The sequence below is a fragment of the Epargyreus clarus genome, unplaced genomic scaffold (genome assembly GCF_041222505.1).
Source record: "Epargyreus clarus isolate Ecla_fem2 unplaced genomic scaffold, WU_Ecla_fem_2.2 ptg000005l, whole genome shotgun sequence".
In the NCBI taxonomy this organism is placed as follows: domain Eukaryota; kingdom Metazoa; phylum Arthropoda; class Insecta; order Lepidoptera; family Hesperiidae; genus Epargyreus; species Epargyreus clarus.
In genome coordinates this window covers 5,895,762-5,923,205 of record NW_027332213.1, presented here as the reverse complement: position 1 = coordinate 5,923,205, position 27,444 = coordinate 5,895,762, and the positions used below count along the sequence as shown (strand labels likewise).

At 33.5% G+C, this 27,444-nt stretch overlaps 1 protein-coding gene across 1 annotated transcript in view; it reads left to right on the top strand.

The window, feature by feature from the left end:
- The window catches only part of LOC140757992 (NADP-dependent malic enzyme-like), a 32,330-nt gene extending 5,392 nt beyond the window's left edge, over positions 1 to 26,938 (top strand). The window contains exons 2-12 of the mRNA XM_073093927.1: positions 5,707 to 5,884; positions 6,534 to 6,692; positions 7,249 to 7,430; positions 11,128 to 11,308; positions 12,301 to 12,429; positions 15,415 to 15,597; positions 15,981 to 16,203; positions 17,405 to 17,547; positions 21,129 to 21,299; positions 22,404 to 22,527; positions 24,066 to 26,938. Coding sequence (XP_072950028.1) covers positions 5,707 to 5,884; positions 6,534 to 6,692; positions 7,249 to 7,430; positions 11,128 to 11,308; positions 12,301 to 12,429; positions 15,415 to 15,597; positions 15,981 to 16,203; positions 17,405 to 17,547; positions 21,129 to 21,299; positions 22,404 to 22,527; positions 24,066 to 24,226 — 1,834 coding nt within the window. The 3' untranslated portion in view covers positions 24,227 to 26,938. The remainder of the gene's footprint in view (positions 1 to 5,706; positions 5,885 to 6,533; positions 6,693 to 7,248; positions 7,431 to 11,127; positions 11,309 to 12,300; positions 12,430 to 15,414; positions 15,598 to 15,980; positions 16,204 to 17,404; positions 17,548 to 21,128; positions 21,300 to 22,403; positions 22,528 to 24,065) is intronic.
- The last annotated feature ends 506 nt before the right edge of the window (positions 26,939 to 27,444 follow it).

Here is a 27,444-nt window from a genome sequence, read left to right as displayed (position 1 = left end):
TGCGGTCAAGGCTACCATTACGCGGTTATTTTAGTTCTCTCGCGAAGATTACTCATCTAAAGTACCTACGTATCAACATGATGGTAAAGCCGGTACGTCCTTACAGGAAAGTTATTTTGGGGTATAACGAATAACGATTGACATTCCATGTAAATTTTGTAACAAAGTTATGCCAATAATGCCCTGAATTATTATTTTGGGTATCGGAATACTTTGAATTCGTAAGACGCGAATTTCCTACTTTCTTTGACGCAATTGGGTACTTGACAGTTATAACAATAAAATATGAAATATGTTGGATATGATAGCTTATAAGTAAACATAAATTATGCAGTATTTCGTTTATTTTTTAATATGTTCTAAGTATTTTAATTTTTAAAAAGAAATTTTCGATTTTTTATCTGTGGATTTTAAATCCCAAAACGGCGACAGTGCTGCCTCAAATGTCATGTGACGTCACTACATCGAAACCTGTCGATCACATCGAAACCTGAAGTATGTGTAACGTCGAAGTTTATTTCTATATTTTCAATGTGTTGACGTCACGCTACGAAATGACACTTGACCGCCTGTTTTGGCGTAACGTTCCGTTTACCGTAATAAAAATATGTTTTTTATTAATAAATAGCCCTTTTTCGAAAAAATGATCAATGAAAGGCATATATAATACGTATATGAATTCATTAAAACAGTTTCCCAAAAAGTGTCAAGTAGCCAATTATATACCGTTACTGGAACGCAACTTAAGGGCATAAGTAAAACAACTTTCGTTAAATTTTGCATAACGCGACTGACTTACGATCCCTGTAATTATATTTGCGATCTCATTAGAGCAAAGCATTCGAGTCTCTTACGATAATGAATTTTCGTGATCCCATTCCGTCAAAACACTTACTTCGCGAGCGTGGTCGGAAGACCTCGAAAATCTAATCGCTCCGTCAAGGTCGCGCCGTTATGTAATTGCCAAACGTAATTGGAACTATTGGTGACGTCATTCCACTACTTCGAAATTGGATAAAAATATTAGTAACGAAACTGGGGTTTTGCTCGCGACTTTGCCTGTATTTGAAGTTTGGTGCTTAAGGAAATGTTTAGTGGGAAAATGATAAGGATAATTAATAACACCTAGTCATGGTTAAATAATCGGATTGCAAAATAAATTATACTCATTGCAGTTTTTGAGGAAATATTTTTTATATTAACATCACATAAAGGTGATGGAGCATGCGGTGTGTCTGAGGAGGCCTCTCACTATTCACTGCCTCATATATTTCTGCCTTACACTGGCTGTGTTATAGGTCGATGTACTCTGTTATGATTGATGTGGTGTAGTGTTCTCATCCACTTTAAAGGTAGCAACATATCTTTCATCTACAACAGATTAAATCCAAACATTTTTGACTTTGATGACACGTGTCCTTGGGCAGCAGTAAACGCTTTCCTTCCATACATTTCTTTTTGGAATTATTTATATGAAAGAAACAAGAAAATTCAGGTTCTTATTATTATATAAACCTATAAGCATACTTAGTTCTCATTGAAAATCGTAAAATCTACAGTACGAATGTGCTAACAAATTGGCAATATTGCTGATAAAAATGATGACGAAAAATCGTGAGCAAGTCCATTGTCGCCTATAAACCTTATGACTAATGGTAGGTGCTGTTACTAACTGCTGATGATATATTATGCCTATTTATTTCGCTGACTTCATTAATCTACAGTTTATCACGGTTTGATCGTTTCTCTATTGTTTATTATTTTAATATTATGTACTTAAAAGTCATTTAATATTCAGGTAGATTATACTCGCACGTTTCTTGTAAAATATGATAGGAAAGTAAGTTATTTACAGGTCTAAAATTAATATTCACCGCGATCAATACGACAACCTTGCTACGGCTACTTCTGGATCCCTGATAAATTCAATAATGTCATATTATAATATTTACATCTAAATTATACACGTTCAAATTACAACTCATAAACAATAATATTAAAACTAAAAACATGGTATACCCAAAGTATTGCATAGATAAGACAGGTAATCGCCGAAAATTCCATTAGAGTAATGAAATCAATACGCATATGTACTGATAAATATTTAAGCTCATGAACACTCCCTTGGCGTGACATGAAGTACTAATTGCCAATTTATCCAACTAATTACACCGGGACAAATAAAGCACCTAATAGCGGAAAATTGTTATTAACGTATTCCGAATTACGGAATTTACGAACAACAGTTTGTTAGTTCAACAAGGTTAGTTGCATTGCATACATAGACTAAAAAAATCGATGTAGCGTCTGGCACTAAGTATCTGTTAGACATGCATTCTGCCGAATCGTGTAGAGTCTACACTGTAGACTTATGAATACCCACACTTATGTAGATTGAGTTTAATATCTCCAGAATCGAGAATCTCATAAGAGTCGGTACTTTATATAACGCCTGGGAAAACAAATATATTTGTGCAAATTGCAAATGTAATTCAACATACGTGAAATATATGAGAACATTTGAAAGTCATTGACACAAGTGGAAGTGTGAGGTAGTCTTTTTTATTTTGATCTAGAGTTAGGTATGAAACAGTATTGTTTGAACACGGTGGCATTGAATGTGAATGACGGACTCGTATTGATTCCCATCGGACATGGTATTTATGTCATTTTAATATTATACCATCGTTTGTGTGATTACGTCATGTTCCTACTGGTTGTTTTATTAAGCTCTAGGTTTTCTCCACTTTCATGTAGAGGTCCAAAAATAGAGCAATATAATGAGTTTAATTGTCTACACAAATTTGCTATTAGGTTAGAATATTAAAATTTGTAATATCATGAGGATAGGCCTATTAATTTTAAAAGCTTAAGTCACGTACTAAGAACAGGGTCTTTAGGGCTCGAACACAAAACTGCGATGCGACGCGATGCGAATTCGCAACGCAGAAAATTGCGATGCGAATTGCTGCGATGCGATATCGTGCGGCGTAGCGTCTCTCAGGGTGACCAACAACAACAACCACTGTGCGATGCGAATCAATTCGCAAGTTCTTGCGATGCGTCGAGGGAGCTCGCAGATTTTTGCGATGCGACGTCGCATCGCAGTTTTGTGTACGAACCCTTAGATAGATCTTTACGTTGTCATAGGTGACTGTGAGTAATAGTTTTGCGAATGACGAGTCTTCTTCTAATTCTTATCGTTGTAATATTCGTTTTTTTCTGCTGTCTCTCGTTTTATTTCATTTTTACTGTGCTATTAGCTCACGAATATAGGTTAAAAAGTACAAAGAAATACAACAATTTCTTCTGGCGTAGTCTCCTCTATCACACAGATCGCTTTACTACCTATGTTCTGCGATATGATAGCCATGCCATAATAGGTATACAAGACACGCGTAATGTTTGTCTACAATGTTATCATTTAACATCTAATCATACTAGGTGATATGGAACGTAACGTTATCTTACTATATCTCAGGTTATGAATCAAATTTCCTATACCTATTCAAGTCTTCTGGATGCTTGAGATCAGTTGAACGACTATCTTCCATCGGAGAAAATCGGAGAAATGAAAGTATTTTATTTAGAATAGGAAGTATTTTTCAGACAATTCTTTTTTAATATGAATAATCTAGCACCGTTTCCGAAAGTGCGCTTGTATTTCAGAAGAACAACCAGCGAAAGAAACTCCATATATGTTTTCCATAGAAAATATATTGCTATAATTTTAGCCAATGACGCCGTTATGTTTTTAGCAGAATTAGCATGCCATTTTAATACATAAACTCAAGTGCGTGAATCTCGAAGTACAGTAGTGTTATCTGCGACTTAAATATATTATCAGCTGATGAATCGTTACCAAGGTGTTGTGATTTACGTCCCACTGTAAATAATCCGGATTAGATCGTAGATAGAGAAGCTACCGCACCTGTGGATGCGAAATGATTACGTTCATTCACTGATTCTTTCTGACGCAAGCTAACTGTCGTGTTGTGGTATAGTTTTGAGTAACGCGCTTGTCTGGTCTGCTTTGATCGAATTGTTCAATTGGTTTCATCACAAGCCACTAGAATTTGCGATGTTGTGGTTTTGTCAGATATTTTCAACAAAATCTGGGATAATAAGTCTCCTTTGTCGCATTCATGCATTATATTTTTTTGTCTTCCTCCGAACTAAACATACTCTAAATCATAACAGTTTTATTTATAAAATCGCAGTATCAAAGGAGTGTGCCGTTCACGTGTCGTATCGGCAGTCAATTCCAAATAGGATCGGAGTCTATCAGACGCTAGCCTCAGATGCGTTGCTATGACTAACGACTATATCTCTTATTCCGTCATGTCGGAATACGTTTTAAGCGTTGAAACGTTTTAACGCGGATTGACGGTAGACGAAAGTAGGGGTGACGGTTGTCGGGATACCTGGAAAGATAAACCCTTGTTAATTTTAATGATTATAAACCTGGAAATACCTACTGAAGTTTCTGACGTACGTCTGATGATTGTGCTAACAGGAAGAACTCAGTGCGCAATATTTGAAGAATCTCACCGTCTAATTACATCTCTCATTTTTTTCAGCCAGCGACAAACACAAGGTTGGGTCACTGCCAGGTTTCGTTTTTAACAAAAACGGGTTATGCGTGCGTAGAGGGGAATATCTGCATTGTTGACGCAAACCATCACTATCATACAGATATTTACCCGCGTCATAATTGAATATTATCGTTTCTTTAATATCGCACACCTTATCAGATAATTTAATTTTAATCAACCTTGTACCTACTGTAGCGCAATGTTTACGTTTGTTTATTTTTTTTGTTTAGTTAGTACCTTTCTGTTCACGGCTTTGCTTGTCTGTGTCTAATCTAATTTCGTCTTCCAAGGAAGCTTTAAATCCTTATTTCTTCCAGTCGGTTAAGTCGATTGCAAATGAACTATAAATAAAAAGAAAGGTTTAAATCTTTTATTGTTTAAGTCTGTTCAATCGATTGCTAATAAAATAAAAGATGATGTTGTTACAACCTACGTCTGTAAATTTCACTAAACTAATACTGTATCGATGGTACGATTGAGCTACTATAAAAATATCATCGCGTTTTCTCACTATTTGTTTGTAAATATTTTTAAAGCAAACGTCATATAGACAGGATCTACAAAATTAATGCAGTAAGCTTATAAGTATCGCAATATGGACTCAATTTAAAATTGTTTAGAGAAACTTAAACGTTCGTAATTTTTGCAAACGATACGCGAGTATGCGATAACAACAACAACACCTTGAAATACCTACTACGCGCTAATTCAGTCGCCATGTGAAATGCATTATTCGTTATGACATTTTTTTCGAGGTCATGAAAATGTTATATCTTTTTAATGATATCAGTAGTCCAATTCCTTCACCAAGTCGCATTGGAGCAGCGTGGTAGAATGTATGAAGCTGCTTGGTATTTATTTATTTTTGTTGACAAGGGGACTCCTTCAAAAGGTATTCGGAACCGTGGGAGCGAATCTGGGTTATAAGGGGAAATCTTAATTCTCCGGCAGCCCTCTAGATTTCCTAACGAATACAATCGGAGTCCTCCGAGAGTGGTGCTCTTATCGGGTTCTGCCCAAGTGAGCATTTACGCTCACTACACCTTCGGGTGTATCCGCACAATGTGGATACTGTATTGACACATAATTTACATTTATCTTTTTGTCACAGATGTTGCACAAACGCTTTAGGCCCGAATCGGGCTCTAGCGTTCGCGCTAACGAAATGCCCAGCGTTCCTAGAACCCTCAATGCCCCAATGCCGGGAGTACCACGAGGTAACCGGCAATATCATCTGCCCCAATATGGTGAGAGGTATAGACCACTTGAGGGATCCACGGCTTAATAAGGTAAATCTTTACATAATGAGCTCTATTTTGTTTTAGTATAGATACCATGAAATAACTGAAGATTATTGAGATTATCATATTTGTCTCTACACATATTTCTTTGTTTTTCATTTTGCGTTTTCATTTTTGTACACTTGTTTTTTCCTTTTTTATATGAGGGATACAAGTGCCCATAGTAATAGTCTTATTGGGATTCCAAGAATAACAAAGAATGTGGTTATGAAACCGTATTCTTCATAAAGTCTTAAAATGAGCTAAGGGCAAGTCACGAAAACAATATTTATTATCCCCAAACGAAAACACGGCAGCGGAAATTGTTTTCATTCCATCTCAGTTGATACCAAAGCTCAGGATTTATAAGAATAACACTGTAGTGTAGTGTTGTTCAAAATGATTTATAAAATAATTTTCTTTGACTATAATAGAATTATTTAGACTACGAAAGTTGCGTTCCTAAGTAAAGACAAAACTCTTCAGACGAAATTATGGAGTATTTACACAGTTCACGCAGACCTTCGGGACCGGTCGGAGTGATTGCAACAGTTACAGCTAGGGGAGATCTGGGTTGATTACATAGAATTATTTTATATCCATGTGATACTTATCCTTTATACTTTGCAAGCTTTTTTAAAAACATATATATTTTTAGGGTCTCGCATTTACATTAGAAGAACGCCAAGCCCTCGGCATTCATGGCCTGTTAGCAGCAAAGTTTAAGTCCCAAGAAGAGCAACTGGACATCTGCAGGATATCCGTGGACAGATACGAGGATAATCTGAACAAGTACCTCTATCTCGTCGAGTTACAGGTGACTAAACAAGATAAAGGTACCATTGATTGATGAATTACTGCTTGTCACATTTGTATTGAAACTGGATTGTAATACGGGTTGCATGTGGCTGATTTTTTATGCTATTGTGCCTGCTAATAAAAGGTTATGAACCCCTGCTGCATAAAGGTGGATTTTTCAAACATTTTTAGCATGTATGATGATTGCATGTATGAGTGAGCTTATATCGGGCTTTATATTAACTTTTGATTTGAATGTGCAAGGTCATGCTTACGATTTATTAAATATTCAAAAATCGATTTGAATTTCCTTAACAAATACAGCACGTTTAACATTTTTGAATAAAAAAATAGTTCTTTTTTTATTTCACGTAGAAACTAGTTAGTAACCACCGAATTGACTTCCTTAACTAACAGTATAAAACAGGTTATAAGTTGCCGGTATACCTTCCATAAATATTTATTTGCTAGTTACCATTTTTATGACATTTCCTTTTAAGCGCTGAATCATCTTATTGCATAATTCGTAGCGCGATACTCGCAATAATGTTTACAGTTTGCTTGTTTTTTTGCAGGACAGAAATGAGAAGTTGTTCTTCAGACTTTTGTCGGAAAACGTAGAGAAGTACCTGCCAATTGTGTACACGCCTACCGTGGGTCTTGCCTGCCAGAGATTCGGGCTCATTTATAGGAGGCCTAGAGGTCTCTTTATCACAATTAACGACAAGGGACACATATTTAACATCCTAAAAAATTGGTAAGTAATAACATTACGGGAGGTCGCCCACGGCAAAACTTTGCAGCGATTAAGTAGTGCGTTTTTTTATCGCACGTGTGAATTGTTACTAAGGTGCGACTGTTTCGGGCGACATCGGCTAGAGCGGGTGACGCGACAGTATCGCGCTATTTTTGCAAATGTAACGCTACTGAATCGTTGAAAAAATTGCTGTAAACGATCTATCTAATAATTTAAATATACGTGGAATTATGTGCTTCAAAATATTGCAAATGTTTGATTATGAACGAATACAATAGCATAATAACATAAATAAACCTATTCTTTCATAATTTCTCCACTGTGTAAGAGTGTGTCATGAGTCGAGTCAGTGTTTGCGGATGTTGAGTCAAGTGACATAAGCATCAAATAATATAAACTAAGTTTGTATGTATATGTTATCCTACTCTGTGTAAAACACATCGAAGTAAGTGTTTTCCGCATAATAGGATAATCCGGAGTTGATCTTTCCATTTAATACATAAGTGTAATCCATGTAGGTATAGGAAAATGAATTATGGCTCAAGTTTTTTCAAACAGCGACCCAAACGTTAGTATTTATCCTGTCCTTAGTTTATATACGATATAAATCCGAATCAAATTCGAAGATTATTTTTCTCTCATTTTGTTCTTATTTAAATTCGAAGTCGAGAGTGCTTCAGTAGTAGCATAGCAATGTATAAGCCACTACGCTTGTGTCGGTCGGTCGAATCTTATTAAGAATTCACTTTGAATATAAAATTCGATACGGACGTTCGGTTACGGAAAGTATGACATTTTCCGTTAACCTAGAGCATAAAGAATTGTATTATCGTACGGTTATAGCGACTTCCCTAAAAAGCAAAAAAACTGAATGAAAATTGTGACCCCTACATTTCAAAAGTAGGATATTTCTTGCACATTTTTCTTCCCTTTTTTCATCTCATCTGATTCTGACTTTTTCGTCTAATTTTTATTATGAGTCAAATGGGACACGACTCAGTTTCACCTTCTGCGATATAGTCATGTCTGCGAAGGAAGACGCCGAGCGAGCAAGGGAGCGCGCTGAACCCGCTCGGAGAAGGAGTCGCCGCAGGCGTCGGTAACGCCCACCGGCGCGGTGTCCCTGTAGTTCCGGGACCAGAATAGGGCTACGGTATCCTCTGCCTGTCGTAAGAGGCGACTAAAAGGGGGCTTCCGGGGTTGCGGACGGCAAGAGTGGGAGCTCAAACCGCCCGGCCAGTGACCCCGGGAAGGACGGCGGTATGTGTGGTCGCATACCGTCGTGCACACCAGACGGTGTGGTGAGCATCAAGCTCACCTGGGCGGAGCCCGACGGGGCACAGCGCTAAGAGGGCTCCGGTTGCGTTCCGTTGGAGATCCCGGAGTCCTCTACGCAGCGCCGAGGACGGCCACCGGGGGGGTTTTAGTGCGGTAAGAGTCCCACATAACCCCGTGTCGCTCCCACGGCACCGGGTACCTTTTGAAGGTTTCCCCCTCGTTAACAAAAAAAAAAAAAAAAAAAAAAAAAAAAAAAAAGGGACACGACTCAGTTGAAGGTGGCAAATACATAAGTCTATTTTCTGGCAAGTTCCAAAGTAAAAATCGTTTAATATTGACCATAAGCTCGTAAATACGATTGATAAATATCAAGCCTAATTTCACGATGCATTTAGCGTTTGTGATTATTGATACGTCCTATCAATGAAACATTTGCGTCATATGCGTGAAATGTGATATTCCAATATTTACAATGAAAACGTCAATTGGTACGCAAATTGCGCACGCGCTTTTTACGTGTATGATAAGTTATTGTTTTACGTTTTACAATTGACGGCGTTTGATTGATTGTTTTATTATTAAACAAATCTATTAAGATGTAAATGATAGTTGCATGTAATATACTTGTGATTAGATCACTGCAGGTTGATTAGCGGTTATCTGGTGTAATTACATATACCATGGCCCTTATTTGCTACTTTTGACTTCACAAAAGCTTTTGGGCTTTGGTTTGAAGGGGTATACGATAGATACTATTCAATATAACAGTATAATAGGTATAGGTTTCATGGTTTGTATATAGGTACTACTCCTACGGTCTTTTTTTGTCTCAGTTAACCGTTATGTTAAAAGTATGAATGACTAAAATTCATTCTGGAATCGACAACGAAAATGAATATAAAATTATTACAATATGATATCACTTAAAATTCGAATGTTTTTTTTCCAATAAAACAGTCTAGGTACTAGTTGGAACCGTATAATTTTCCTTAACAGTTTTCTAACTACGTCATACGATAAGTCAACTCAAGAAACGATAAGTCATAAATTCTCCTTCTTTATTATGTTTGTGTGTATGCATTAATAGTTCCACTTCACTTTTCCTGATATTCACATTCATGAATACAAATATTGATATGTGGTTAGTATTGAACAACTTGTTTCTATCTACATTCTACAGGAATATAATCTACCAAGGATAATGGACCTTATAAATTAATACAAGTGACGATATTACTTAATATGATAAACTGAAAATGTCAAAGAAACTAGTTTTCTATGGCTCTTGATATAAAATAGCTTAAGTTAGCGAAATTGAAAAAAAACCTCTAATTAATCATAGTGCTCAAATTTCTGTACTTATATAATTATATGTTACAGATAGTAACAAGTAGTATGCGTTCAGTTCTAACGGTGTGAAATTGCACTGTAAGTTCTATGTACGAGTACAGCGAAATTATTATGGTTGTCCGCACATTGCGGTAAATAATTGCAAGGGGAATTTGGCTCTGCTATAGAATTGTAGCATTTCGTTCCGGTGTGATATTTTACATTTCAATAATAATGCAATAAACCATTTCCACGAACTATGAATGTTATTTTCTCAGAAGAAAATGATACATATTTGAGAAGCTCATTTAATATATCAAATTTCTATGGTAACATGGTATATGGTTTATGGTATATTTCTATGGTAATATGGTTCTATGGTAATGGATAACAAATGGTATTTTATGTGGGTTATGTTGCGACAAATTGTATTTTATAACGATGTAAAGGTGTACTAACTAGCTGTGTAAGAATCGAGTACACCTATCATCAGGTATCACCATGTAAACGTTTAAAAGCAAAAGGGTTAACAAATAACGGTGTTCCTATTTGCGTATGATATGTATAATAGAATCTGACTGATAAAAGATTGAGTGTGAGGCCGAATTGAATGAAGCATCATTCTCATTGTCTACGAAATTATATAATTACGCAATGAATGGCTGGGGGACGATAACGATCTCTATGCATGAGAGCACCTGGATCGCGCGTGACAACGATTTATGCGCTTTTAGCATTGACTTAGCAATAACATTGATATCGGGTCTAGTATTCATTTACGAGAAAATGTCTTAAGAAAACGTAAAAGTAAGATTTTGTTAGGCATACTGATAGAATACGTCATTTGAGCTTTTTATTTCTATTTTGTTGTTATAAATACAATTCGTAGCAATAAAGTATGTGCCACCAATTTTATACATTGTATTGGCGAATTATTGCATAATTTTATGACAAATAAGGACAATACGCATTGTAATACTTTATTTGGGAGGTTTTCCGGTATATGATTATTTTTGTCAATACAGTTGATAATATAATTATTTATTATATCATAATTAACAACTAAATAAAATATATTCTTTTGTTTTAGGCCAGAGCCCGACGTAAGGGCGATAGTGTTTACGGACGGTGAACGAATCCTGGGTTTGGGTGACTTGGGAGCGTACGGGATGGGTATTCCTGTGGGCAAGCTGTCTTTGTACACGGCGTTAGCGGGGATCAAGCCTCACCAGTGCCTACCCATTACGTTAGACGTTGGAACTGATAATCAGGTATGTATTATTTGTTATTACATGTGTACATTATGGTATATTATACACACATAATTAACGATCGTTGTCGATCACACGATCGTATTTAAGACGGTAAGTCTCATTTGCTTCCACCAATGTACTATAGCACCAACGGGCTGCAATAACCACTTAAAATGACATTTGGCTCTTTTTAAATAGTTTTTTTTTATTATAAAATTCAATTACAGTATAAAACTGATCTTACGATTCTCCAGTTATTTTCCCTATCAAGTGAATAGCAAAATGATGAATTTAGCGATCCAGAAGTATTTCTACATTCGTCCAATTACATTTGAGGTAAAGATTTGGCATTATATAATGATCGATTTAGGAATTAAAACTGTATAAATAAAAGATTAGTAAAGGGATTAACTAATTGATGTGTAATTGTACGTTTGGGACAGCTTATCATTATCACCATATTAATTGATAACACTTTTATTAAGTTAACAGTTAAATAAATTGATAATAAACATTATACCTAATTGTATTTTTATATCACCAATCTTTATCGTGTTTTTGCTGGGATTTGCTTAGTATTGGCATTTGTAAAGTAGCATTCTAAGTTAGGCCAAGGTTACTCTAACTGTATTTTGCTATCGAAAGGAATTGTTGAAATGCATTTAAGGCGAATTTAACATTAGAAAGTGTAAAGTAAATGGTGATTAAATATTCGGCTTGATCAAGTAACTATCGTAAGATAAATATTTTTTTATATTAGTAAATTTTAGTAAGACTGGACTGGTAATTTTTTATAGCTTTCCAGCCTTACAGCTTTGCCCGTTATCATATATTTTGAACAATAGAAAAAGACAATCCAAACCCAGATTAAATCAGTAGTTTTCGAAAAACCGTGCACATAAGCCCATCAAATGGTCGAATAAATAATTGTCTGTGAATTTTAATTTCTGTGTATGTTTACCAAGTGAAATGTATATATTTTTAATAACCTTTATAATTTTTTTTTCAAGGATCTATTAGAAGACCCGCTGTATATCGGTCTTAGACAGAAGAGGGTGCGTGGCAAGGAGTATGACGAGTTCATAGATGAATTCATGGAGGCGTGTGTTCAGAGATATGGACAAAATACGCTTTTACAAGTAAGTTATATTGATATATTGTTTCTTTATTTTTCATAGTTTAAAAATAGAACTATATTTATATATTGTAGGCATAGATTAGTAAAGATTACTCACTCCTAACAAGAAAAAGTACCCAGTTTTGAGAATTGAAAAACTTGCGCAAAAAATTTTTGCCATGTCTTCGTGCTAAAATGACCCTAAAATATTTGAAATTATTATTATAAATTATTTAATTGTCATGAAAATTACGCAGTATTAGTACGTACGTACGAATAAATACGTAAATTTTCTCTAAAAATGTTTTTATTTGTCAAGAATTAAAAAAAATAACTTACTATAATAAGCCATTTGCGGCTTCATTCAAGGCGGCGAAGTATCTTTACTAATCTATGATTGTAGGTAATATTATTAGGTATACCTTTATTACGATTAATACAACAATAGCGAATAATTACGTAAGTATCAAGTATCGTTCAATACTGATATTTTTTTGAAGTCTCATTTTTAGTTTTATGTACATTTTTCATACAAGTAAATGGACCGTGTGGTTAGATCTTCAATTGTAATTTATGGTATCAAGGAAAAAAAAGAGGATATGGATCTGCACCGAATTATTATATTAGGCGCACAGTTAAATTCGTCAGAAACGTAAATATTTGTGACCGGGATGCCGGCTATCGCTCCCGGTACAGTGGTATCGGTAAATTAATGTCTTATGTTTTCCTTGAAATTTGTAATACGACACATAAAAGATAACTTTGTCGAAGTAACTTACACCTTTCAACCTAATTCTATCTTTTGCTTTGGTAATTCTCTGAATTAACCTTCAAATTAAAAAAAAAACTTGAGAAAGTATTTGTCGAGGATAATGTGCCAAATGTTAGCAGTACTAAGGTCATTTGAACAATACCGATACTCGATCATGAGGAACAAACTCAGATAGTAGGAAGAGGAAACTACATAAACATTGTAGTTTGCAATCCTAATGCAATCGTATGTTTTCCGCCGTTCTAAATCGTTTATCCTAGTAGATTGTCGCTTCAATTTTCTAAAAGCAATTTTCACGTCATGACACGCGAATAAAAACAAATGATCTCTCATCGTGTCGCGTTCGCGCGGTCGCGTTGGGAGATGCATTTTATTTTATTAAATACTGTATATGTTAGGTTAGAAACTAAATATAGAAGTAAGTAACTAAAGTACAGGCTAATTTTTGTTAAAGTCACATGGTAATCATTTCAAGCCATTGATTACTGGATGACTAATGACGTAATGACTCAAAAAAATTAAAACCAGTTTTAGTTTTCGACTCACGAAATATCAGTCGTCATATCAGTCTGTCGGTTCCGGGTTCGCCCTCCGGTCAGACAGGTATCGATTATAAATTTAGATTTCTTTTCGGGTTTACCGGTTCCTATACTTCCAAATATCGGGCGGCGCTGTAATACTACAGCAGTAACAGAAAGCGTTATATTTAACAAATAACATATTATAAGTTTATAAAAGTTATTTGGAAATTGGCAAATAGGCACTTCCATTTAAACAGCAGCATCATTTGACACATAGTAACAGAATAGTTTGATAGGAAATCCCCTATATATGGAATCGGCAACAATCACGATATGCGTAGAAAAATCACAACAAATCTCTTATCTTCAAGTAATTGAAGTAATGACATAACGTATACTAGATAACCGTGGTTTCCTTTGAAGCTTATCACTACCCGTATGTGGAGTGCCGTTATCTTATCTTGATAATTCTTCGATCACTTACACTCATACATGTCATACTAACTACTGTTGACGTGTGATTTTAAATTGTTAATACGATAATGTAAAGATTTAACGGACTTTTTGTTGCATATTGTTGACTTTTCAATTTCTACTAATTTTTGAAAAAATATTTCAATAATCAGTTTAAATCGATCTAATGAGAATTTAATTTTTTAAAGAATTTAATTTAATTTTTTTAAGAATCCTAGCTGACTTTAAGATCATATCTTGTATGTTTTTAAGAATTACGCTACAACAAACAAACAACAAACAAGTCCGATTTCTTATAATTAATATAAGTAGTAAAAAAATATCCTGCACTCAGTAAATTAGTGACACAAGATTACACAAGATTATGTTAACAAGATTTCACAAGATTATGTTAACAGTCGATAATAGCGGAAGCCGGTGATTTGTTTTCAGAAAAAAATAGTTTAAACTTGGTTGCACTGCTATTGTCCTTTAAGAGAAAGAGCAATTACGTATTTTACGATTCATTGGATAATAGCTCATTATTTTTTTATTGTTAGAGGAAATTACAACGCCGCATTGTTTTAGTGCTATATTGCTCAATTATATGGATGAGATAAATGTAAATGACAAGTATATTACAATGTAAATAAATAACTCAATTTACATACATTGTGAATGTGCATGAATGTAAAGATTATTATGGCTTTACTTTATAATTATGTTTAAATGGCCACTTGTATTCGTATTCTATGTATAGTCGACTTTGCTAAGCTTAAGTCGGTTAATTAATCTATTATAGATCTATGTTTAAAATTTCATGTTGTAAAGTGGATAATTACTTTAGTAGTTGCGAATTTTTTGCTTAGCCGGCTGGTTGGAACAAATTATACTGTCTCGATTGTGATTGGTTACCTACCAAATTAAAATAAAATAAATAAATTGCTTCAAACTTATCTCTAAAATTGCTTGGGTATTGTATATATAAATTTACTACGTATTGTAAATTAGATATACAAAAAACAACGACAGAAATTGTACAATGAAACATTTTAAAACATACAAATAGGAGTTTTAATGGTATTCATAAAATTATTCATAATATTGATCTTTAAACACATATCTGATAACTGATTATTATGCGTCATACCCCACCTCACAAACTAAACCACTTCACTACATTGTTGCTCTAGGGTGCATAAAATATATGTTACATCAAAATTTGTGTTTTATTAATAAAATTTGCATCTTTTATGCACAGTTCGAAGACTTCGCGCTCGGTAACGCTGGCCGTCTTCTCCAGAAGTACCGTAATAAGTACTGTACATTTAACGATGATATCCAAGGGACAGCCAGTGTGGCAGTTGCTGGTCTAATGGCCGCTGTCCGGGTCACCAAGCGGAAACTCAGCGAAAACATTTATTTGTTCTTGGGAGCTGGCTCTGTAAGTTTTAATGAAATATATTTTATCGATATTTTAGAGAAGTAAAGAAATAAAGTCTTTCAATGGTAAACTAGGAATTTTGCTTAACAGTACCTACAGGGCATTGCCAATATGAATTTTGTTTTTCTTTTAATTACGGTTCTGTATGTTGTAGTGGGTTTAATATATGCCTCTTAAGAGCAGAAGGAAGAGGGAAGATTAACTTAAAAGGCGCATTCTTCAACTTTAAACTTCGCCAAGAGCTTACTTTAACCTTTTTTATTGTAAAGACTTATCGTTTTTTATTCATTGCATCTTACCCCTAGAATGACTCACTTATGGTTTTCACAAGGCATCTTAATATGCATCCCAAATACTTGCTAAAATCTATTTTCTCTTTACAGGCAGCAAATGGTATAGCAAACTTGACAGTGGCTGCCATGGTGGCCGATGGTCTTACTGAGAAGCAAGCCAGGGATCGAGTATACATGTTCGATATAGATGGATTACTGTCTACACGACGTGAAGGTGGTGTTCCCGAACACGCTAAGGCCTTTGGGAAAGACATTGAGCCCGAGAAGGACTTTGAGGCTTGCGTAGCTAAGATCAAGCCCAGCTGTCTTATTGGTAAGTGACATAATTATTAGATCAGTATTGTGGGTTCTTTGGAAAATATATTTCATTAGTTAAACGATGTTTATCATAGTACCTGCAGGTATATTAACATAGAATAAATGTAGTTAATTGTACGTAGTTCGAAGTTGCTAGTCACAGGTAGTTGTAGTGTAGATTTTAACAATGACTTTTTTAAACATTTAGTAGGACAATAGTGTCTGTAACTTATTTAAAAGATGTGGAGAAAAGTAGTCAGTGTAAGAGGTAATTCGTGAAAGCCGTATTTTTAAATTCACAGGAACAGTACAGTGCAATTTTTTTACGACAAGAATAGAAAAAGGTCATTTTTGCATATTTTATAATATTATGAACGAAGGCATTCAGTTTCTAGTATCCTGTAGCAGAACATAAAAAATAGTAAATTAGTATTACTTACAAAATAAACATATTTCCGTAACGATAACAATACCCTATTTAGTTTATATATAATATAATTAGCGTCGTTGTGAAATGTTCTAGTTCAACATTAACACAAGGAAGTTTTTCTTTTCTATTATAATATTATGCAACTGTTATTGTTACTAGTGGGAATACTGGTCGTATTGTTGTATACTTTATTCTATGGATTGTCTTATATTATGCTAATAGAAATAACACACACATTTGTTATTCTTTTGTTTTAGTGGATTGTATGGTTTTATTGTACTATAGTTATAAGTACATACACTAAGTGTTAATATATATTTACACATTTATTTAAGTGTCTATTGCTATTCAGCTGTTTCGCGTAAAGTACGTGTAGGTTTGTAAAATGTATGTCTATGACTTGTGAAAAGTCGTTGCATATCGGAAAATTATTTACTAATATTATATTTCTTTTCAAGTGCTCCAATAATATAGTTATATTTAAACAAAGTAGTGACTCGTGACTATTGTTATATCGTACGAATGTCTTACTACAGCAGCACTTGTAGTTATGTATGTATGTATGTTGTGTATGTATGTATGTATGTAGGGAATGGTTACAATGGATATTTTAATTTTAATTAAGGATTTATTATATCTTTCTAATCATCCCCGACTGTATGTAACATAGGCGCAGTTGTCCTTTTAATTGTATACCTATTACTTTGTGAATATTATGTGTATGCCATCTTAAATTATTAGAGGATTTCATAATTAATACTTACAAAAATATGTTTTCTTTTTTCAGGTTGTTCGACAGTCGGCGGTGCGTTTACACCGAACGTTCTGAAACAGATGGCCAAGAATATCGAGCGTCCTGTAATCTTCGCTCTGTCGAACCCGACTAGTAAAGCGGAGTGCACTGCTCAGGCAGCGTATGATAACACTGATGTAAGTAATAACTTTTGTAAATAATATTAAAATGGGAGTGTTGTGTTATTTTATTTAATTATTTAAAAATAAAAATGTTGTTTATAGGCATATACTGATAGCATCGGTAATTTTTACAAAATATGACTTATATATTTCTGTTTCAAATGTTCCTTTATTGTTCTAATTAATTTTGTAAATTTGTCAAATATCTATATATATATAAGAGATTTCCACGTATATAGTCACTCATCACGATATCTCTGGAACCATTAGAGCTAAAGACTTGAAATTTGGTAGGAATATTCTTTTCACCGAGTAGAGGTCAGCTAAGAACGGATTTTACGAAATTCCACCCCCAAGAGGGGTTGCGGGGGTGTTAATTAAAAAAAATCACATTTTAAAACTACAGCTCTTATAGGTATGAAACTTAGTCAGGATATTCTTTTTGGCATGTTTGAATTTACTAAAAACTAATTTTATGATATTCCACCCCCAGAGGGGAGTGCGGGGGCGTTGAAAATTAAAAAAAAAAATTATCTTCCAATCTATAGCTTTTGGAACTCTGAAACTTGACCAAAAAATTTTTTTAGCATCTATGAGTTTACTAAGAACAAATTTTATGATGTTTCACCCCAGGAGGGCTGTGCGGGGGCGTTAAAAATTTAAAAAAAAAATGTTTTTTCCAATCTATATTTTAAAATTTGCCAATGTGAAAGCCAGCTCTACGAAAGTTAGTCATTGCCTTACTGGTTAGATATAGTGGAACTTTAATTCTACCGTTTTTGGAAAATCAACCCTTATGTGGGTTAAATAAGGGTTGTAAGTTTGTATGAAAGTCCTCCAGTTTTGATGTAAACTGTATTTGGGTTTTCGACAGAAAATAATTAAACACCTTTTTCACCATTTTTGGAAAATCAACCCTTAAGGTCGTTAAATGGGGGTTGGAATTTTATTTCAAACTCCGTTAATTTGGAAGCAAGGACTATAAAAATTTGCATTTGGCTTTTCTGTTGGAAACAATAGAACTTTTTTAACACCATTTATGGAAAATCTACCCTTAAGAGGGTAAAATAGGGGTTGAAAGTTTGTTGGGAGGTCAGCAGATTTTGAAACAATGTCTATGAAAATTGGTATTCAGCTTTCTGATTGAAAATAATAGAACACCTATTTTTCCATGTTTTGAAAATCAACCCTTAAGGTCGTTAAATAGGGGTTGGAACTTTATTTTATAATCCGTTAATTTGGAAGCAACCACTATGAAAAATTATCATTGGACTCAATGAAGCATCTGAGTCACTGTTTTTTTAGATCAACCCTTAAGACGGCTATAAAAGGGTGTATGCATTATGCCTTTCTGTTTACACATCTGTTTCAGCATTTTTAGCAACTCAACAATCAACCCCATTAGGGTACTATAAGTAAAGAAAGTTCCTTTAAAACCTGTTATTGAAGTTACTTCCTTTGGCGTGTCTGGAAAAAGAACAAAGTGCAGAAAAGTTTAGTGTAGGGCGAAATCCACGGGCCGTCGTAACATATATTTTTAACATGGGAATGTATTGCGCGTGCTGAAGTGCAGAACAGCGGTTTTTTAGGGTTCCGTAAAAACGGAACCCTATTACTAAGACTTCGCTGTCTGTCCGTGTGTCACAGGGCTCTATCTCTGGAACCGTAATAGATATACATTTGAAATTGTTACAGAGGGTGCATAACGGTGGCCACTATAACAACAAATACTAAAAATAAAATAAAGTTGAAAACAAATAGGGGTCCCCATAGTCCCCATAAAACAAACTGCTATTCGATATTTTTCCAACTAACTTTTGAATCGTTAGAGGTAGATAGTTAAAATTTTCACAATGTGTGCACTTTAATGGCTGCTGCAATATTAAATACTAGAAATTAAAAAAAAAATAAAATTTTTGTTATACGGAAACCTCCAGGTGCGGGTTTGAGTTGCACTTGGCCAATTGTTAGTAACGCGCAGACCCGCGGGCCACAAGGGAAAGTCGCGGGCCACACACCACCCGTGGGTGTCAGGTTGCCGACCGCTGGTGTTGAATATTAGCTTTCAGAAATATGCTGATAAAGTATTTATTGATGCATATGTACATAGAAATGTTTTTGAAATTCTACTAAGGAGGTAAAAGAAGTGTTATATGTATGTATACGGGGATTTTTTAGGTTCGAAGTTAGACAACGTGGACGGGTGCAAATTTCATATATACGTAAGTTTATTAAAAATTGGCATTTTGCACATTTTGGTATACTGATTAGGTACATCGCAACTACTTTGGACACACTGCGTGCCAACATTTTGTCCTGCCGTGGGGTATGGTTGTGGTTATGCGTAGATTAGGGATGGTGATGTGAACTAGAACTAGGGCTAGAACAGGGCTACAGTATTTCCTGCCTGTCGTACGAGACTAAAGGGGGACTTCTGGAGTTGCGGGCGGCAAGAATGGGAGCTCTAACCGCCCAGCCAGAGAACCTGGAATGAACCACTGTATGTAAGGCCCCATATAATATGGTCGGTTCCTATGGAATAGTGTAAATAATAATTATTGTATCCCACATGAAACTTATATTTTAAAGCAAGTTTCATTACAGTCCACTAATTAGAGTTTTAGTGTATGTTTCTGAAGAAAGCTTGACCAATTTAGGTACACAGTGACGAAAAAAAAAGTTTTTATTAATTAAATATTAATGCTACTTTATCGTTAAAATTGTTAAAGGTACAAATTTACGATAACAGTTATTTCTATGTCATATAATATATTTTTACGCGGGCGAAGCCGCGGGTTCTGCTAGTTTAATATAAATCTTAGGAAAGTATTTTAAAGAAGTCTGATAAAAGTTATGGTTTATTGATGAAGAACATATTTTTCAGTGTACGCATTTATCAACGTATTTCATGTGAATGAAATCAGTTTGATTGTTCTGCTATTTTAGGTTATTTATCATAAGTTCATGACAAATATGTACGTTCTTACAAAAATTAGTAGCTTTGTTCATGCAAATACATTTGTATTGCATTAATAGTGACGTCCAATGTATTGGTTTCATTTATAGTCTGTTTCATAATTAGGTATCCAAAATGGAAACAAACAAAAATCACTGCCAAAATTAACAAGAAACAAAAACTTTCACAAATTCAACAAAGAACGAAAACTTTAACAATTATACACAAATTAACAAACCCGCTATGAAAACGAGAAAACATTCGAGTTCGATCACAATCACGAAAGTGAATAATATTAGCTACGAAACTCAAAAATGATGGCACAATAAATGTTTTGCATTCCGTGTGTGTTACTATTATCACATTTTAATTTTCTACCATAAACCATGTTTTTTATTATTATCACAATATGGAAAGAAATTGATGTAATATAAATATTAGAAAATATTATGTAATTAATTTTAATATATCTCGATTATTATTTTATTATTGTTGTATTACTTTAATATCGTCAAAAAGAAGAAACTACCATTTGAAACGTATTTTCTTGATAGGTCAACACCTTTGTTTACATTTTGGACACCTAATTATGAATCAGACTATAGGTATATATTTTCATAATATATAATACCTGCATCAGGGGCGTTGCATATTCGCGTCCGGGTCGCCGTTCCCACCGGCGGAGTACGGCGGCAAGCAGTACCACACGGGGCAGGGCAACAACTCCTACATCTTCCCCGGAGTGGCGCTGGGCGTCATCGCCACCGCTACACATCATATACCGGAGACTATGTTCTTGACTGCTGCTAGGGTAAGTGTATTAGATCTTTACATTTTTTATGTTCTGTATGCGTCGCAAAGTAGAATAAAAAAATGAGTTATTGTGTAAGTCGGACGGAAAATATAGAAAACAGCAATTGTGACCTAAATAATGAAAAAATAGAAAATAAATGAAACGTGTTTACATTACCTTAATTCTCTTGCCTTTTAAAATGTATATATTTTTTTTGTAAAATATGCCTTGCAAAGTACAAATAGAAATTTATATAGAAAACAGCAATTGTGAAGTATTAATAGAAAACAGCAATTGTGAAGTACGAGTAAATAATGAAAAACATGAAAATAAAAAAAATGTGTTTATTATTGCAATAAATATTGCCTTTTTTAAATCTACAATAAAATACATTACAAAATCTTTTTATAAAATGACTGTCTCTATATAAACTATAACTTGGATATTACAGTTATAATATGATGAGCATCTAAAACAATAATATTAGTTATATCATAAATTATTACAATAATTATTAAATGAGCTGGCTTTGTTACAAGTTCCCATGCATCTGAAAGCATTTAATAAATCTTCATCATGCATATCATACGAATTCCATTTGAATATTATTGCTCAGTATTATATAATCCCTGATGAGATATATATTTTTTTTTGCCTCTAGCATCATCACCTTCAATTTTCTGCCAAGTAATAGCAAAAGTTGGCAAAAGATTAGACGTTTGACGTCATTTGTATAACACTTACATTTTCTAATGTTCTAAAAATATGAAACAATTGTGTTTGTAAACAAGAATAATTTTAATGACCGTTGAACTAGTGTATTTCTAAGTTTGACACTCATTTCATGGCAGCCAATATTTAGTTTTTAACTTTTGGTTTCAATTTCTTGTTCCAACGGAATTCTAAATAATAATCACTTTTGGGTCTGTCTGGCAATGACCGGTGGACTGCATGCTCATTTCCTAAAAACTTAAGTAACATATAATATGTTGCATTATAGCAGATTTTATAGCCATATACTAATGAGAACTCTTTAATACTTCTAGAACCCATATCCTATATTATTTATTTAGTTCATTGAAACATACTTGTATTTTTTATATTTTTATACTTTTATTGCAGACTCTGGCAAATTACGTAAGCGCAGAAGACCTGGCGATCGGCCGCATATATCCCTCACTCGCTGAGGTGAAGGAGGTGTCACTCGCTATCGCCATCGAGGTTGCCAAAATGGCTTATGATGAAGGTATGTTTTGTTTATATACTTATTAAATTTTCTTATCATTAATAGGGATGAGTTCTATAATCTAATGTATTGCTGTTCTATTCATTACATCATAGACTCATGACTCATGATCGAACATGATTAGGTATTAAATATATCAAATCATATAAAGGCGATTTTTAAATGTTTTGATATATGATTTACCTGGTGCTTGGCAATGCCAAGAGAATTTACATTATATGAACTGCATTGGTGTTACTTTATGATGCATAATATAGTTTCCATTTGATAATGGGATAAACCATCCTTATTCTGAGAAATATACTGAAATAAGTTCAAATAAGATACATTAACTAACTTATTACATTATGGTACATATATTTTGTGTATGCACGTGGATAAAATGATAACGGTATATAATGCTGTAACCCGACTTTTTTCCAATCAGGGGAAATCTAAATGTAATTATTATAATCTTAAATACTTCTTACCTACATAATATATTGTCTTATTGTGGGTCCATGACATCCACAACATGTATGACATAACTTTTATTAACTTTCATTTCACCAGGTTATGCGACCGTTTATCCAATGCCTAAAGATATAGAAGATCGCGTTAAGATAAATCGTTACAATTATTGCTATCCATCGTACATGCCGCATATTTATACTTGGCCAGAGTGTACAAAAACTGAATGCAAAAAGAGCGAAGGATGTGTTGTTCCGTGCCATTATATGACATAAAAACTTATGTTGATAGAAGACAGAATTTCATTTGATTTTATGCAATATTTTTACATGTAAAGTACAGAATTTATATCGATATTATTGACAATATATAATTGGATGTTGAAGAAATAATAAATAATGCAGAATGATCGGTAAACTAAAACATTACCTATTGTATTACACAATTACAGTAGATTGAGTCACCTATTGTAAATGTTTTTAGAATAATTATTGTCATTAAACTATATTGCGTTGACGTAGCGTTTAGGTAGATATATAATATTATTAGTTTGAGTTTTGGTAATGGAAAAAATGTTTGCTTTTTTTAAAGTGTAAGTTTAGTTAAGTCCCTCTTTTAGACATAATATTTGACAGAGTGAACATCGAACTAATCATACACGTATAAACTTAACTCTTTGCAATTATGAAATACGGATTAATCATAGAAACCGCTGAACAGTTAATTGTACGATATGTCTTTCATTAAATACTTAGCATTAAATTTGTATATTAGGTTTTAAAACTCCTACGGTTTAAAATTAAAATTGCCTAAGAATTGATACATTTTAATATGTTACTTATTAATATTGTACAGGTATTTTCATAGTACTATTTTGGGAGACAAATATAAGGGATAGTTTTAACATAGATAGATAGTATTTAGCAGTATAAACTTGAGCCGTAAGAAAGCATTACTGCTTTCACGAGTACTAGAAGTAATTTATTTAATATATCGCGGATCACTTGTTCTACTGCAGCCCACCAGTGGTCAATGGGCCAAAAGTGTAGGAACAGTATTAAAGTATACATTTATAATCTGTGTTCCAGGCCTAGCTTCCGTCTACCCAGAGCCGAAGGATTTAGCCAAGCACGTCGAGAATCAAATGTACAACCACTTTTACGAGAGCTCCATGCCAGTTGTATGGGATTGGAAGCCCGAAGAGAAGTTTAACGTTAGACCCATCCAACCAGTACCTAAGAACATCTAAACAAATAGCTGTATGAGGTATATATCTCATGTATTTTCAAATTGGATTGCAAATCGTTCTTGATTGTAATGTATGTTAGAGAATCGCGTACGGTACAGATTGCATTAGGCGCACGTCGCCGAACTATTTAAAGAATAGTGTTCAATTTTATGTCCACTTTTTACTTTTTAATAATTTACACAAAGTATTATACCTCCGTATTATAAAGTAGTGTTTATAACAGTCGACTAATAAACAGTTCATGACAGCTTCGTAATATCCATTAAATGAAATGGAGACTTATTTTTGCGTAAATAACCAATCGTGACAGCGTGAGGTCATAAATGCCCTCTGATTGGGTACTAATTAATATTACTATTGTGAGGTTATGTTACATTATGTGAAATATTATTGTGGGTAAGTTTATAGAGATATAATATCGTGGATGCCGATGATCGATGGAGAATAATACGTTGTAATATCGGGTTCTCTATAAACGTGCCTTGTTTTTGAAGCACATTTAATGTAACTAACGAACAATAAATCGTGAAAATAAATACGTATATTAGATATTTAAAGTGTTCTCATGTAGTGCTTAGATGTCATTTCATGAGTATGAAAATTCGCGTATATGTATGTAGTGAGTAGATGGTTCAGCGATTATACTCGTATTATTGCAAATTTTCATTATAAGTATTGGCGGACTTATTATTATAACTTTCAAGTGTTCTCACGGGATATTCAAACGCACCAAACATATAATGTACATTACTTTCTATATAACTAACCTTTATGTATTGTATTTCTTTAGTAATGTTTACCTATGTTCACTAGGCAGGTCCCATTTCTATCTTAGCTGCTATATTTTGGTACAATGAGGCGATCCAGCTTGGTCCTCAGATTTTAGTTAATTATGATCTCCTAATTTGATGTATGTTCAAATGTTCATACGGATAGTTACATTACACGTGTACCATAAGTCCATTCGTTACTTCTATGAAATGAAATGGCGTATTTCATAAATCAATCTCCTATACGAAAACAAAGGTTGTATGTACAATATGATCGTAAATAATATTAATGAACCTATTTAATGGCGTGTTTAAGTATTACTTTTTAAATATGTTATTGCAAAGCAATGTACCGTTACATATTATTTTGTGTAAAATCATTTCTTTTCTGTATTTATTATGTTTAAGACGTAAATGTTTTATTGTTCATTGTTTTAAGGCGTTTATTTATTTATTTAAACTGTATTCATGGAACTGGCAGGAGATAACACGGGAAACGGGATACATAGTGAAAATCAAAGTCTAGTCACCACAGCATTAAAATTACGAATACGCATTGTATTCATGCATTCTACATGTATTATTATTAGGTATAATATACACAGTAAATGTGAAATAAAGACATTATAGAGAATGTAGCATGACTAGTATTGTATTTAATGGAAATATGTCGCCACCAATAATCTGTGGTGTTTGAGTATTCGAAAAAGAATTGTACGTTAATTATGGAGAAAAATATAATTTAATATGTCGATTATAAAAGAAACAAAAAACAAATTGAAATTCTATAATCCTTTCGATATAATAACTCGTATAAATTCTTAAACTAACGCTTTTAAAGTGTTATAAGAATGTTACATTATTAGTAAAATTTACACAAATATTTAAAATAATAATAACAATCAAATAACTAAATGTTAACAAGATTTAGAATATTATTTGACTATCTAATTTTGTTAAAACACCTCACGATGACAATTGATTTTTTTTTTACTTAATAGAAATAGAAACACGGCATTTTAGTCCAATTATAACTACTTTCTGAGATTTAATAACATGTGTATTGTGGCATATAACATTTAATAATGTAATAAGCAGAGGTAATAAATCTTAAAATATATTTAAACACTTAAATATAATATTTAATTTGCGTCAGTTACATATTGAATATAAATAGAAATTGTAAAAAAGCAAACACTAATTCATGTGTTTTTTTTTGGCTTTTCGGTTGGGAAGTGGTAAGATGGTTTCGTGAGGTGTCTAAATTAATGATTAATAGTATATACACTTCGACTTGAAAATATTTAAGTATGTATAATATGTTTCGCGTTCAGTATTTTATCAAATAGTGAGAGATAAATTATTTTCGCTGAGCGAAAATTAACTTTTATTTTGAGTTTATCAAATGTCATTGTGTAAGTAATTTATGTTACAATTAGACCTGGTATCTTTTGATACGAAGTGATTATGTTGCTGTGACGATATGTAGGTAATATTGAGTCCTCACTATATAACATAACATGTTATATTAACATAACAAAATAACACATTGTGTTATATTGTTATTACTAACCGTTAAACGTATTAAATTGAATTGTTTAACCATTTGTTATACGGTGTGGATCCATCTTTACAGTGTTAAACTAACGAACTGTACAAATTAATAAAAAATATGTTGAATTTCTGTTTGTGTGTTCTGTAACTTTACATATTTAAAACATACACTCTACGATTTGCAATGTTTTATTTTCTTGCGTTTTCACTATCAGGGTTTTTCTTTTAAGTTCATAATTATCTTTTAAGTCAATTATCTTCGATCTTTTGACTTTTCCCCTAAATGTATTTCTCCTTCGAATGCAAGACGTTATAGTGTATGTTTAGTAGGCTAATTGTTAAATACAAAAAAAGAATGGAAGTTACTAATTAAACATGTTCAAAACAATTGTGGTTTTATTTTACATATCCTAATGTCATATATTTCATAGATTTTTTTTTAATAAAGAAGTTTTTAATTTACATGTGTTTCCAGTGTAGAGTGCGTCAACATAAAAAAATATTTAAATTTATTTAACACTACGACGCAAATGCTATTAGATTAAATTTGTTTTTTTTTTTCATAAGTATATCCGAGTTTAGGATGTGACGTTTTTAAACAAATAACATAAGGATGACCGTTTACAATTGTGAATGATGTGGGTAGGATTAATTTAAATATTTTTTATTTACTACAGATCCTTTTTATCTTGTATTAAAATGAGACTAACTTAACGTTTAAGGGCCTTGTATTGTCACGCACGCGTGTCTCACCAGCACGCGTGAATTAACTCTGTGCTCCTTCGCGACACGTGAGGCAACCACGACAAGAAAAGTGCTTATAAAACTATAGGATGCAAGTGATACGCAGAAGAGCAGCTCGCAGGCGGACAGGACCTTTTCTTGCCTTAAAAC